The following is a 15616-nucleotide window of genomic DNA, read 5'->3' as shown; positions in this document are numbered from 1 at the left end:
AAATGTTATGAACAGAATCGGTGACAAAAGGCAACCTTGGCGGAGTCCAACTCTCACCGGAAACGAGTCCGACTTACTGCCGGCAATGCGGACCAAGCTCTGACACCGGTCATAAAGGGACCTAACAACCCGTATCAAAGGGCCCGGTACCCCTTACTCCCGGAGTACCCCCCACAAGACTCCCCGAGGGACACGGTCGAACGCCTTCTCCAAGTCCACAAAACACATGGACCACAGGGACACAAGGACCCTGCTGAGGGTATAGAGCTGGTCCAGTGTTCCACAAACAGGACGAAAACCACACTTCTCTTCCTGAATCCGTGGTTCGACTATCCGATGGACCCTCCTCTCCAGAACCCCCGAATAGACCTTACCAGGGAGGCTTAAGAGTGTGATCCCTCTGTAATTGGAACACACCCTCCGGTCCCCCTTTTTGAATAAGGGGACCACCACCCCGGTCTGCCAATCCAGAGGAACTGCCCCCGATCTCCACGCGATATTGCAGAGTCGCGTTAGCCAACACAACCCTACAACATCCAGAGCCTTAAGGAACTCCGGACGAATCTCATCCACCCCCGGAGCCCTGCCACCTAGGAGCTTTTTAACCACTAATTTATACAAATTCACAGTTGCACGTTTATGTGGTGCAATGAGATTTGTATGAACTGATGCAGTTTGGAGATTAAGTCTAGATGCATTGGTTTAATACATCCTTGAACCAACAAAATTCAGACTGTTCAGATAAAGAGTCTTCAAACAGTTTTTTTTCTATAGACACCCACTATAAACATTTTTTTTTTTAATTTCATATTACTGGAAAAATTGAAAGCTCCATAACAGAAATCTGTCAATAATTATTTAAACAAATTTTAGTTCATAAACATTTCTCCAATATTGTTTTATGGTTATGTTGACCAACTTCCTGACATGAAGACCAGGTTTGGGCAGAAATTGGAGGTTTGTGGATATAAAATGTGCTGATACAGACATCCAGGAACAGCATGAAATAAACATGGCATGGCTAAACCTCAAACTTTGACCCGCTTGAATATAAGAAGTTCAAACTATGTCAGATAATATGTTAACATTACTTGGCAGTAAAAACTGTGACTTGTCATGAGAGAGTGTGGACTTCGAAGTAGAGCAAACTTTAATCTTTATCATAATATTGTAAAGTTCACAAAATTCATCCAATCTAGGCCAAATTGCCCAGAAATAATTACTGTCCAAACCTGAACACGTGTATGGTCAAAAATTGTAGGCATGCCAAAAATTACAAAAAAGTGCCCCTAAAATGTCTGAAAAAACATTTCCTGTTCTTTATGTTAAAGTACAAGTTTGCTCACCAAGGACTATTTGCCAGGTTAGTTGTTGGTTGGAATCCAAATTGCAGACAGACAAGGAGGAACTCAAGAAAACTAATTTATTAACAAAAAGGAAAACAAAGGCTGATGAGACAGCAACTAAAACTAAATAACAAAAACTTACAAAACGAAGATGAAGGAACATGAGGAGGCAAGACACGAGGGGAACCAGACAGCCCATGGGAGTGACAATAAACCAGCAGGGAAGTGGAGAAAATGAACCAGTTTTAAAGCCAGAGGTTAAATGGGAAGTGGACACAGGTGACAGATTCTAAACGAAGGACAGGTGCAGATGGGTGTGGCAGGCCGATAAGTAATGAACAGAGGAAAGGTGAATAGTGACAGGAGACAAAGGGAACAAGGAGCAAAACTATACAAAGACAAAACTAAACATGAAGACAACCAAATAACACAATAAACCTAACACAAAAACAAACCCAAAATAACCAAATCCTGACACTATTGTTCTGAAGCATGTACGAAGTTGGCCATTTTTAATTGAAGTCCTGGTTTGATGTTTGATGAGGCTTCAAACTTAGTCAATATACTCTAAGGTTATGAGAGATTAAAATTTATCAAAATTTTGAGCTTTAGCCACAGTATGTAGGTGTGGCCAGACCTCAAACTTTTGTCTTTTTGCCATGACACAAAAATTTAAGCCAAAATTGTTTTAACTCCAGCACTTAACATCTGATTTGCACTAAAGTGCAAATATTTTATCATAGTCTGATCCTTAAGCCAGTCAGATTCCCAGCCCCATGTCCTCACATACTGTGGATGGCCCAAGAGGTAGTCCAGGATCCACTGTAAAAGGTGGTGGTTCACTTCTGACTGCTCCAAATGGTCCCTCAAGAGCCTCAGCTGGATGGTGTTAAAAGCACAGGAGAAATAAAAAAAACATGACCCTTACAGCACTCCCAGGCCTCTTCTGGGAAGTAAGAGCATAGTGCAGGAGGTAGCTGATGGCATCATTTATATTGGTTTTGAGGCTGGTAGGAGAACTGCATTGGATCCAATGACGACCAGTCTCTCCTGGCTTTTTATCAGATGTGAAGTCTGCTGAGGTCCTTCAGGTGTGTGGTTATTGGCGCTGATAACACACAATATATCTTCTGCAGCTGAGACACCTCCTCTTGTTTCGGGCTCAGATTGAACATGTAACCCAAAATGCTGCACAGCTGATCTGTGCAGCACTTCAGGAGTCCGGAGCTGATGCCACCTGGACCTGCAGCCTTTTGCACCTTCATCTTATGGCGCTCCTCACCTGGAGTCCTGAGAGGGACATGGTGGTGGTGGTGGTGGAGGGGGAGTGTGTTGCTGAAGGTGTGAATAATGATGAGATGAAGTCTTTGGAAGCAGATGGAGTGGGAGGTGGCTGAGAGGTGTGAAGTTGGAGGATGAGTAGTAAGCAGGAGGTGAAGACAAAGAGGAGAGTTACACCAGGGAGAACAGGGCTGGGGTAGTGGAGGGTGACTGATCAAACTTGTTGAAAAACTGGTTTAGATCATTCACCCACTTTCTGTCTCCCACAGCCTCGGAGTTGGGTTCTTTTGGGGCTTTCAGACGGACCCTAACAGTCCCGGCTCCACTCTACTCGGCATTTTTCTATCTGCATTTTTTCGCACTCGGTCCCTGCTTTTTTGGTCCCTGCTTTGGAGTCGGACCAGCCGGGCCAGCCCTGCTTCGTGGGCGGCGCAAGCTTAGCTCCTGTTCACTCATTGGTCGTGGGTGTGACCAGATGCAAGCATAAAGAGCGAACGGTAGGAATATAAACAACAGCGTTAGCTTGCCCTGCAACGTTTATGCCGTCTGTCCCCCAGCTGAAGGCGCTGTAAAGCCTGAAATCTCCAGCTGATAACAGCTGTCCTACTCCGCGCAACAATCGCGGCATCCAGAGCATTTCTTCCACTGCGCCTCTCTTCCTGAAGTCTCAGGAGAATCCCCATAAGTTTAAAAAACAGCAACAACACAGGGCCAACGTTGTCCATAGCGCTTTCGTTGTTTACACAACTTGTGCTAAGTTTCAGTAGCGCACCTTTAGCAAAATAATTCAGAATCTTCCATGTCCACTGATTCATTGCATCAAAAAATAGATTTTACTTCCCGCACCTGGTGGCCAGTTCTGCTTCACATTTTTGATGACGAGCCACACTGGTGTATGTGGGTCCTGTATTAGGGATACACTGCCACCACACCCCACCCAGGACACAGATATTCTAAAACCACACTATGACATTGCTAAAAAAGCTTTATGCATTCTCAAATTTGTACACAGCTTTCTATTGCATGTAATGAAGAGCCCACTCTTCTTCCATTCTTGTCTTTTCAAAGTGCCTTGAAACAGGTTTTTTTTTTCTTTTAGGATGAGTGGTTTCTGTAACAAGTTACCACGTTTCATTGCATGAAACTCTGTAAACCCCTTATATGAAAAAGTCTCTAATATTTTACAGTAATGCTCGAATAATTTTGCTCTGTGATATTTCTGTAGCTACACCAGTAAAATGATGTCAGTAGAATTAGTTTTTGTGGCAAATGGGTGATATGTTTTTAATTAACAAACATAACGTTTTTCAAGTGCTATAGAACAAAGTTTCAGAATGATTGCATGCAAACAGTTGTGCTTTTTATCTGGTGATGATGATCAAGGCTGAATGAATGGCTTGGGCAAACTGCAAAGCTGAATGCAGCATGACTTCAGTACCATCAAATAGAAACTATGTTGTGGACAAATAAAACAAAAAAAACCAAGGGATTATTTTAGAATGATATGATGTTAGATCAGTAATTGAACCAAATAAAAAAAACAATCATCATGTTATGTTGCTTTTGTAACTGTGCTGTAATAGTGATGCTGAGACAAATTTTCAAACACAGAAGCATATTTCTTATTAAGACCCACTAAGTTTTTTTTTTAACCCTCATTAATGTTTATAATGTTCTTTTGGTATTCAAGACAATTGTAAGGCACATTTCTGATTACTTGGGGCATGTCACAAAATTTGATTTAATTAAAATTCAGAGGGATGTGATGTAATTATAAAACAATTATGTTTCAATCTCAATTCCTCCATATTCAACAAAAAAGTCAAATGCTGAGTACAGTGACATAAGATTAAGTGGCAATAAATATCCATTCATGTTAGAGCAATCTTACCCACTTTTTTAAACCACTTTGCTTTTGGTCCTGTCATAGCACGGAAAAAGCTATAATGATTTTGTTCTACTGGCTCCAAAGTGGGAGACAGATCACACATATTATTACATCTCCTGAATGCAGACACAATGAATAATTGTAATTAAAGTTGCAATGACCTTTGTAATTCACTAAGCCTTTTCTGAGTTAGGTGAGAACTTTAATGTTGCTCACTTAATGGCCCCCTGGTTACCAACCCAACAGCATCTGCTGTTTATTTCCTTTAAAACTTTTCCTTCTCCAAGTAGAAATACTTACACAACTTAATATACACTTTACACTTAACATAAATGCATTGTGAACATCATATGTACATCATACAGTATATGCCACTGAAATATTTATCAGTTTATTTATTTTACAACATACACTTATTTTTTCCCATTTGAGTGTAAAATAAGAAATAGTGCGACAAGCAGCTTTAGAAATATATACTTTAAGATCAAGAAGGCTAAACATCTGGATGTACTGGGCTGAGGGAGGACCCAATCCTTATTAATTATGGGGTGGTGTATTGCAAATAATGCAGTCCACATCACCATTTTTACTCATAGACCCCCTTTTACTGAAAAAGGTTTAGATGAGGCTTTCTTTTTTGTGCAAATATACTGTATGTGTAATAACCAAGATACCAAGGCAGTCTGATAATTTTAATCATCTTTTACAGATCTTTCCTGTTTGTCTGCTCACATCTCACCTTGACTTATGTCCAGGCTAAAGAGGGAGCGCTTAGGTCCACATGACTGGGTTTCCATACCTGTTCCTGAAGGCCGCGACTGGATGATGGTGCCTGGCTTGGAACCAGAGACAACATACCAGTTTAGTGTCCTGGCCCAAAACAAGCTTGGCACAGGTCCCTTCAGCGAAGTTGTCACTGTGAACACACTAGGTGAGTAATTCCACTATAGCTCTACAAGCAAAATGATTAAACAAAAAGGTCTTTGGCAGCAAGAAAAATGACATGTGGAAACAACTATGTTAAGTTTAAGTGAGGTCATAAACAATTGTAGACTGGTATTACCACTAAAATAGAAATACACTGGAATGGCCACTGACAGCACTAGGTAGATTGTATGGCCGCCATCTTGCTAGGTGCCACGTCTGTCAGTGTGTACTATTTATATGTTGAAGCTACACATTGTTAACGCCTTATGCATGCTATATGCTATGTCATCAGTCTAAAAATGCATAAAATAGGCCTATTTTACTTAAATCAACATATATTTATTTATTTATTTTTACTATTATTTCTTTTATTTAACCAGTTAAACCCCGTTGAGATCAAGATCTCATTTTCAAGAGGGACTTGGGCAGAAATTTGTAAAACACAGCAACCTGGTTACAAAAAAACCTAATTAACACATATACACAAATATAAAACAGTAAAAAGCCGTTTAAAAACAATGACTGTTTAGTAGCCTCTTGTTGTCTGTTTTTCAGAATCGCTCAAAATAAGTCCAGTGAAACCAATTCTGACATCTTGATTTCAGACTGGAGCTGATTCCAGGCTATAGGAGCCGTCACACTGAAAGCTTGTTTCCCTTTTTCCGTTCTGAAACATCCAACATCCAAAAGAGAAATGTTATTAGAACGTAAAAAATGAGAATTTATATCATGCATATCATGAAAACAGGAAACGAGTATTCTGTAATGAGCCTCCCACCATTCCCAGTTAAGCATTGACTTGGCACGCTAAGTTTTAACCAGCCTACACATATGTAACTGCATTTTAAATAACCAAGTGTCACGGTTTCCCTGTTCCTGCAACAGCCACAGTGTTTTTCCAGTCTCATGCCACGCCCCTGTTTCCATGCCACCATAATCATTCTCATCTGCTTCACCTGCAGCAGTCCGTATTTAAGTCCACAGCCCTCAGCCACAATTTGTCAGATTATTGAACAGTCTCGACTTAGTAAATGTCCAGCAATTTTTCAAAGTTCATGCCTGCCTTTTTGTCAACAAACCCTTGCCTGGACCTCGACCTACAACTTTTGCCTGCTCCTTGCCTGGAACCTCCTCGGACTCTGTCTACCGGTTACCGACAACACTTTCCCTCTCTGGATCTCGTCTCCTGGTTAGTGCCCCTTTGGATCTGTTTTCTGACGTCTGATTCCCTGGTTTTGACCCCTTGCCTGCATCTGGACTTGCCAACTAGCGTTGGCTGAAAAAGCTGAAAAGCTTTATGGAGATGAAGATTTCATTTTTCAGCACGACCTGGCACCTGCGCACAGTGCCAAAACCACTGGTAAAAGGTTTACTGACCATGGTATTACTGTGCTCAATTGGCCTGCCAACTCTCCTGACCTGAACCCCATAGAGAATCTGTGGGATATTGTGAAGAGAAAGTTGAGAGACGCAAGACCCAACACTCTGGATGAGCTTAAGGTCACTATCAAAACATCCTGGGCCTCCATAACACCTCAGCAGTGCCACAGGCTGATTGCCTCCATGCCACGCCGCATTGAAGCAGTCATTTCTGCAAAAGGATTCCCGACCAAGTATTGAGTGCATAACTGAACATAATTATTTGAAGATTGACTTTTTTGGTATTAAAACACTTTTCTTTTATTGGTCGGATGAAATATGCTAATTTTTTGAGATAGGAATTTTGGGTTTTCATGAGCTGCATGCCAAAATCATCAGTATTAAAACAATAAAAGACCTGAAATATTTCAGTTGGTGTGCAATGAATCGAAAATATATGACAGTTTAATTTTTATCATTACATTATGGAAAATAATTAACTTTATCACAATATGCTAATTTTTAGAGAAGGACCTGTACATTGCCAGAAGTATAAGCTTGTCTCTCTTCACACGTATATGAACTTGAGTGACATACCAGGCTTAACCCGTGGAGTTTAATATGATGTTGGCCCACCCTTTGCAGCTACGACAGCTTCAACTCTTCTGTGAAGCCTTTCTACAAGGTTTTGGAGTGTGTTTATGGGAATTTTTTATCATACTTCTGGATGCGCATTTGCAAGATCAGATATTGATGTTGGACATGAAGGCCTGGCTCACAGTCTCTGCTCCAATTCATCCCAAAGGTGTTTTATCGGTTTGAGACTCTATGCAGGCCAGTCAAGTTCTTCCACACCAACTCACTCATCCATGTCTTTATGGGTCTTGCTTTGTGTACTGGTGCACAGTGATGTTGGAATAGGAAGGGGCATTCTCACACTCTGGAAACAAGCCTCGTGTTAATTCATCATAGTGAACTGATCCCCACATCTTATAGCCATCTATGGGTGTGACACATATGAAATGTGAAGTACCTTAAATAGTGGTGTAACTGCTTCATATTTAAGGTGAAAGAAAGCCCCAGTTATTTTCTAGAGTTAGAAAATTAAACCTCATCTTCCTTGCTGATAGACATTTGCAATACTGTTTTTTTATTGTTTTTTTCAGAGTCACAAGCTCTACTTAAAGAGACAGAATCCCTGCCTTATCCCCACTAAATGTTGTGGATAGTGTCTGAAGAGACATAAATGTGCAGTTTATAACCAGTCTGTATCCTTATTTCAGAGTACACAATATCCGGGGGCATTGGGTACAATGACATCAGCAAACATGGAGTTTGCATGTGAAGTGTGATGCTTGAGCTTGACAAGAGGTCGTGTTGACCACTACTTTTCCCAGGCAGCTGCAAGGCTTTAGTGTCAGTAGATAAAAAGAAATGAAATGTATTAAAAGAGAGCCAGTGATAATAGACAAACTTGTTTTGGCTACCTTGTGAATTTAAAGAAAGCCAAAATTCATTTGAAAGCCACATTTACTAACCTGTCTGATCAATTGAGCCTATTACTGACTAAGGGCCTGGGTATGTGCTACTAGTCAATGTGAGAAACATCTCACTCCACTCTTCACTTGAGACTACAGAGGCCAAATCTTGCAGCAGACCTTAAAGATAAATTAACAAGAAAAAACTGGTGCAGGCCAGTCTCACAGTCACACATGATCACCCCAATGAAGTTAGTTATAAGTCATTCTGCTGTGCCTATTAGGATGGCTTGAATACTTGCTAGCCTTCACAGACACCCTTGCCAAAATTAGGCCCAATGTAGGGAAGTGTGGCTACCATATAGATTGACTTATTTAGCATTGTTAGCTAGCTGGGTATTAGCTGTAGAGACAGGAGCCCACTGTGAGGACTGCAGTTCATCCATAAAGTAATGGAGGACTGGCTGCACCTCTGACTTATGCTGTTGCATACCTCTATGAGACATAGAAGCAGCTAATTTGGGGTTCTGGGAAGACAGCCATTCCCGCTCTGCTGCTCTAGTGATTACAGCAAATTTGAAAGATTAATTAGAATATGCTCAGAGGCGTTGGATGAATTATTGGTCTTGTCATACATCATAAAGACCAACTGGGGGTCAGGAGGAGGAACTGTAGCCACTTTAAGCTGTCAGGAGTAATGATGACCATTGTTGGGAAAACCAAGTTTTTAGTATTCACCCCTTTCAGAGGAATCTCACCTGACCACTTAGTTTTTCTCACCGGATCTTCAATGTTGCAGAAAAGATGGGCACACAAAACGAGTCCAGACCAGAGGTTTAATGACCAATCATACATTTATTTAAACATTCAGCCGAATTGAGACAACAACTCACCACCGTTCCCAGTTGTGTCTGAAGTAATTCCCCCTTCCACTTCTTTTTATACTATAAACTGCGCCCAAGACCAGTTTTTTTTTTTTTTTGCACACAATCAGCTGCAGCACCTTATCATATCATGATGCCCTGGAACCTTCAGCTTCCCTCACCCCACTTACACAGCTGTTCTTTGTGATTGTTTTATCGTTGGCTAAGCGTAACCTCATTTTAACAATCAAATCATTCTAGCAATACCAAAGTTTGTTTATATTTCATCATTTACTAAGTGTAACCTCATTTTTTAGCAATCAAAGTATCAAAGTTTGATTATATTTTACAGTTTGAACTGCATTACCATTTAGCATTTATACAAGCTTTAACTGTTTGCACCTTTGTGAGATCCCTTTGAATAAAACCCGTTATAAAGCTGTAATGAGTTTAACAGAAATGAGAAATGAGCACAAACCATATTTTACAACATCTTACCTTGATCCCAACTAGAACATTCAGGCATTGACTCTTGTAATTCACACTTTTCTTACTTCTACCTCTGTAAGGTCCCCTATATGGGCATACTTCCAAAATGGCACCAGGATGAACATGCCCCTCTGTGGGTCCTTCATCTTTCTACTGGCACACCTCACCTGCTTTAACATGACCAAGAGAAAAAAGGAGGCTTTTATCACCATTTTGTGGTATGCCTTCTCTGAATACTTTAAATAGCTCTGAAAAAATGCCACTACAGCCATTTTTTGGGGGGGCCCTGGCTCAAAATGAATTATCCCAATAGTTGCAACTTGTATAGTTAACAAACACACTAGCTAACTAAAATGGCTATACTATGGCCTAAAAGAAAACAAAGCTTCAAAGATTTAGCCTGTGCATGAATTTTATTTACTTGATGATTGATGATTTTTTTTTAAAAAAGCTTAAAGCTTAATTACATTTAGTCATAATCTAGTTGAGATGTGTGTTAGTCTTAGTGTATGGAGGGTCTGATTCACTGGTTTCAAGCTGTTTGGACATCTCACTGAACACTTGACTGAGACACTAACATTCCCAAAAATGATGTGCTTCTACAGTATTTCCTACAAGTACCCCTGAACCACTGGTGCTGCTTACCCCACCACGGTGCCTCACAGCCAATCGCACGCAGCAGGGAGTCCTGTTGACCTGGATCCCACCTGCCAATCACACAGCACCTATCCAGCATTATGTGATGGAGTTCCGCCTGGGGGAACGATGGGAGATTTTGGACGACAGCATTCCTGCTGGGGAGTTGGAGCTGCTTGCCCGAGACCTCATCCAGGTAAAAGATATGGCAAGTCTGATATCAAACTGTTCAAAATCAAACCAGAACTACACCAAATTCAAGTTCAGGTCCAAATTTAAGTTTATTTATAAGACACATTGCAAACTAACTACTGTTAATCAAAGCATGTACATAAAATGATATTAAACAAAACTACTCAAATATAAGTGCCTTGATACTACTAAATGTGTTAATCTGTCTGATCAGTGCATCTTGTCAATCCAAAAGTTTATTTCACTCCTGGCAGCCTCGAGACCCATGCACTCATGTTGTAACACGGATATTATTTGGTTGAGAAATCAGCGACAAATTAAACAGTGTCATGCAGAAGTGTAGTGGTTTAATTTTAGTTACTATAACCTTTTATTTCACCAGAATTATATTTTTGAGCAAGACTTGTTTTATTTCCCTAAAGAAATTACATAAAATATGGACCATTCTGGCCACAGTCATTAGCCTGACTTTTAGGAAGACTTTTCTTCTTCATACCCACAATCTCAAAGTTATGGAGGGTGAACCACACCTTTTTGTTTGTATATTCACTTTTTATTGTTTGTATTGTAAGTTGAAGTAATTTATTCAAGCAACAATTATTTCATGAAGTGACTTTTAGAGGGTAAATACGCTTAGTGAAAGAGACTGCGTAAAGGAGCAAAGCAAGGTAGGTAAAAAGCAGGTCAAAAAGGGTACACAGCCAAGAACATGGTTTTGCATGTTTTTTTCTGCATTCTTCTCTATTTCTCTAAATATTTGTGATTTCATTAAATGAAACATATCAAATGGTTTATCTAAAGTATTTCATTAGTGATTTAGTCTGAAAAGGTTTAATTTCTTCCCGTTTGTCTTGTTTGTCATTTAGACTGAGTTTATAGTTTCTGTTTTTGTACTTACAGTTTACAAATGAGAAAAATACCAACAAGACGGAAAAATAACAGATTTTTATCAGCTTTCCTGTCAGTTAGCACACATTTAAATACTGACTCTCATCAAATAGTTATGAACATTTGCAGTACATGAGGCAAGATAATGAACACATGACATGTTTCAGATGGTCACTGAGTGTCACCATACTCCAATTAAAACTATCCAACATAACATATAACCATATCATGTTTTGTGCAGTAATAAGCTGTTGTACGCTTCAATTGTCATAGTAACAATGAAGGTGTGCACAACCTAATTAGACTGACATTTGGATTCTGTTTCTTATTCTTCACTATGTTATATTGTTTCTTATGTGCAGTATATATGCTTTTCTATCTTCTAACTGAGCAATTTTCACTTTGTGACAAAACTTACATGGATTGACCAAACATCAAATCAGAAAAACTGAATTCCTAACAAATTAGGAATGAAAAAAAATTATAATACATTTTGTACTACAGCAAAAAAAGTCAAGATAAAGAGTAACTTACACCTCTGTTTTGCAGTTTTTATTTCCGTGGCTAATTCTGCTGCTGTGTCTGAGCATCTTTCTTTGACTTAACTACCACTTTCACTTCTACATAAGTGTTTTTGGCTTTGTTCCACCACACACAAAAATCCCAACACACTCATCCCAGTTTCTTTCTATTTCTCTTAAAATTACTCACTCAGTACTCAGTTATGTAACTTTTCTGCTGTGGCTCTCTCACTCCATTGTTGGGGGTGTTGACCAGCAGGTGCGCTTGCTTTGTTTTATGTTCGGAACCATGTTTATGACAGGTTGTTTAACCACCTTTGAGGAGGCTAAGGACTCAGGGAGCAAAGCAAGTCCATTACATTCATTATCTCCATTTACTATAAGTCATCAAGGTAGGTAGGTAACTCCTTGGTGGCAGGGCTCCAGGTAGCTCTGGATGCTGTGGGTCACTCTCCCAGGTATGTGGTGTGCTGCACAATGTGGCGCTGAGGCACGGCATCCATCTCCCTTCTGGTCTCCCTCGTCCTCAGAACGACGACCCTGACCCACTGCCCCCTCACTGTCATGTGGTGATTAAGACAGCAATAAGGTTCACTTTTTAACAAGTTATTTTAATGTGTGTGATATGTCAGACACAATATCACACAAATTGCTTAACACTACTCGGATTTCATCTTAATTCATTAATCATTTTCCAGAACAGCAGTCCTCCTCCAGACGCACCATGTGCTTCGGGTTCACTGGTGCCGGGACAGCCGGACCCTCTGTGCCCATTGCCCCCTCGCCCGGACTCTCCTCACCACCTGCCAACTGAAGAGGACCCGAGAACACAAACATTTTACCTCTGATTTACACATAATATAAATCAAACTGTTTTCCCTGGCTTATCTGTGGTCTTAACCAAAACAGTGTTTACCTCCTTTTCTGACACAAATCCACACACACTTGTCTCTCCAAGTATGGAGGCCATCCTTCTTTTAAAAGGTGTCAGTTCGGGTACGCTATTACCCCCACCTGTGGCTGACAGGCTCTGGTGGTGGCTGGTTAATCGCTTTTTTGCCTCCACCCTAAAATCTGACCACTTTTCCTTTACGTTGGCCACAGTCCTCTCTGTCCCTTGCTTCCTTTTATTAGTAACGCCATTACTGTGGCTCCCAAAAATGATTTTTTTTTCTGTTCTCCACCTCATCAATTTCTGCCTCTGTGAAATTTTATTTCTTCGCTCTTTTCTCTGTGGTTGCCATTGGTAACAATGAATTAACATTGATCAGCTGGCTCATTTAAATACACCTTCACATTGATGAGGTGCTTTGCTTTGACCATTTATGGTTGAATGTGGGCGTGTGGAGGGTAGAATCTGAGATGGGACCTTGTGCTCAAACTTTTATTTTACAGGAGTTATTTATAAAGGGAAATTGCTTGCTGGTGTACGCATTGTTTTATAAATCTAAAAAATTTTTTGACGTATGCCATATTTGCCTTTTAGTATGAATCCTACATAATGTTTTATAAATGAGATCCCAGACCTTTTCCTTGCAAAGTTCCTAAAGGGCTTATGGGAGTTTGATTTTCCAGTTTACATATATTTTGTAGATCTGGTGAAACTTTATGAGTGTGGTCCTCAAGGGATTCTGTGGGGAATGCTGCCGCCAAGGTCACTTTTAAGGGCTATGTAGTCCCTACAGAACCTAAGCAAATGCTGTGTCTGCATCCTCAGCACACAGTCGAGCTCATTCTGACAGGTTAGACTCTACAGGGCTGTCCCTTGTCTCCTGTTTGTGGTGTTCATAGACAGGATCTCAAGGCCCTGTTGTGTTAATAGGGTGTCAGGTTTGGGAACCTCAGGGCTCACTGATGATTTTTGAAGACAATGTGGTTCTGTTGGCCTCTTCAAGCCATGACCCTCAGCGTCAGCGTGTACTGGGATGGTTCACAGTTGAGTGGTAAGTGGCTGGGATCAAAATCAGCTCCTCTAAGTCTGAAGCTGTGGTTCTCAACAGGAAAAAATTTGAGTCTCTTCCTCAAGCGGAGGGGTTCAAGTATTTGGGAATCTTGTTCATGAGTGGTAGTAGGATGTAATAGGAGATGGACTGACAGATTGGAGCCTTGTCTGTAGTAATGAGGACATTGCTCCAGTCTGTCATGATGAAGAAAGAGCTGAAGTGAAAGGTGAAACTCTCAATGCTCTGCTCTGTCTACATTTCAACCCTTACATATAGTTGTGAGGTGTGGACTGTGACTAAAATAATGAGATCCTGATGGCTAAAATGAGTTTCCTTTGTAGGGTGGCAGCTTTAGAGGTAAGGTGAGGAGCTCTGTAATCCAGGGAGAGTTCTGAGTAGAGCCACTGCTCCATCACATCGAAAGGAGTCAGCTTGAGTGGTTTGGGCATCTGAATTGGATGCCTCCTGGACGCCTTTCTGTGGAGGTTTTCTAGACATGTCCCACTGGGAGGAGACCCTGGGGCAGACCTAACTTTTCATGGACAGATCTTATATTCTCTTTGGCTGTATTTCTTTATGAAGTGGCAATAGAAGTTGGCAAAACCCAAAAAACAGTGGTTCTGCTTGCGGTTTTCTGGTGTTGACAACTCGGAGACTGCTTTCACTTTTTCAGGGTCTGTCCGGACCTGACCAACCTCAAAAATAAATCTAAAGAAAGGAGACTGTTGACACGTGAAATGCACATTTTTCTGATTTTATGAAAAGTTTATACTCAAGTAACCGTCACAACACTGACCTGACATTCTTCTGATGATATTGGAGGTCCTGTGAGTAGATGAGAATGTCATCTAGATACACAAACTGGTCTAGAAGATCCCTCATCATTGACAAAGTCTTTAACAACTGCAGAGGCATTGGTTAGGCTGAACAGCATGATTAGAAATTTGAAATGGCCCAATGAGATTTTGAATGCCATTTTCCACTCATTGCCCTCCCTAATGCGAACAAGATAATTTGCATTTCTTAAATCCAATTTAGTGAAGACTTTTGCAGAGTGCAGGTGTTCAAAATCTTATGAGAGGTTGGGGATACTTATTCTTGACTGTAATTTAGTTGAGACCTTGGTAAAAAAAACACAGGGGAGCAGGGGTTTTGTCCTTTGTCAACACTGAGCCAAACAAAACAGGCTCCAGCTTTCAATATGATTTTCAGACCAATTAATCACAGGGTTATGTTTAGTTAACCAAGGGTATCCAAATATTCAATGTCAAGTAGAAGATGAAAAATCAAAAAACTCATTGTGCTTGTGATGGTTGCCAGAAACTATTAGGTGGATCTCCTTTGTCTTGTGTGTGATAGGATGGTCTCTCTTGTGAGTTATGATATGGTCAAAGGTGGCTGGATGGTTGTCACAGGAATCTACATCTGCTCCACTAGCTCACTGCTGAGGAAATTCTGCTCAGTGCCAGAGTCAACTGAGGCTTGAAGAGTGAGGCTGATATTGTTAGCACACAGGGTAGTCTGGAGTTGGAGATGGAGACCAGGATATCCAAAAAGACGACCCACCAGTACCTCCTGGACAACTGATTGACCCTGCCTTTTTCCAGCAATGGACAGTTTGCTCTGTAGTGGCCAGTTTGTCCACAATAAATTTATTTCCATCCATCCATCCATCCATTCTCTTCCGCTTATCCGGGGTCGGGTCGCGGGGGCAGCAGCCTAAGCAGGGAGACCCAGACTTCCCTCTCCCCAGCCACTTGGGCCAGCTCCTCCGGGGGAATCCCAAGGCGTTCCCAGGCCAGCCG

At 40.9% G+C, this 15616-nt stretch overlaps 1 protein-coding gene across 1 annotated transcript in view; it reads left to right on the top strand.

Annotated features, from left to right (window-relative positions):
- Positions 1 to 15616, top strand: part of LOC108245953 (protein turtle homolog B) — a 202803-nt gene that overhangs the window by 142679 nt on the left and 44508 nt on the right. The window contains exons 13-14 of the mRNA XM_017433219.2: positions 5271 to 5446; positions 10237 to 10463. Of these exons, the coding sequence (XP_017288708.1) occupies positions 5271 to 5446; positions 10237 to 10463 (403 nt within the window). The remainder of the gene's footprint in view (positions 1 to 5270; positions 5447 to 10236; positions 10464 to 15616) is intronic.

This window comes from Kryptolebias marmoratus, linkage group LG13 (genome assembly GCF_001649575.2).
Source record: "Kryptolebias marmoratus isolate JLee-2015 linkage group LG13, ASM164957v2, whole genome shotgun sequence".
Taxonomy (NCBI): Eukaryota; Metazoa; Chordata; class Actinopteri; order Cyprinodontiformes; family Rivulidae; genus Kryptolebias; species Kryptolebias marmoratus.
The sequence above is the reverse complement of the archived record's forward strand: the minus strand, read 5'-3'. Positions and strand labels throughout refer to the sequence as shown.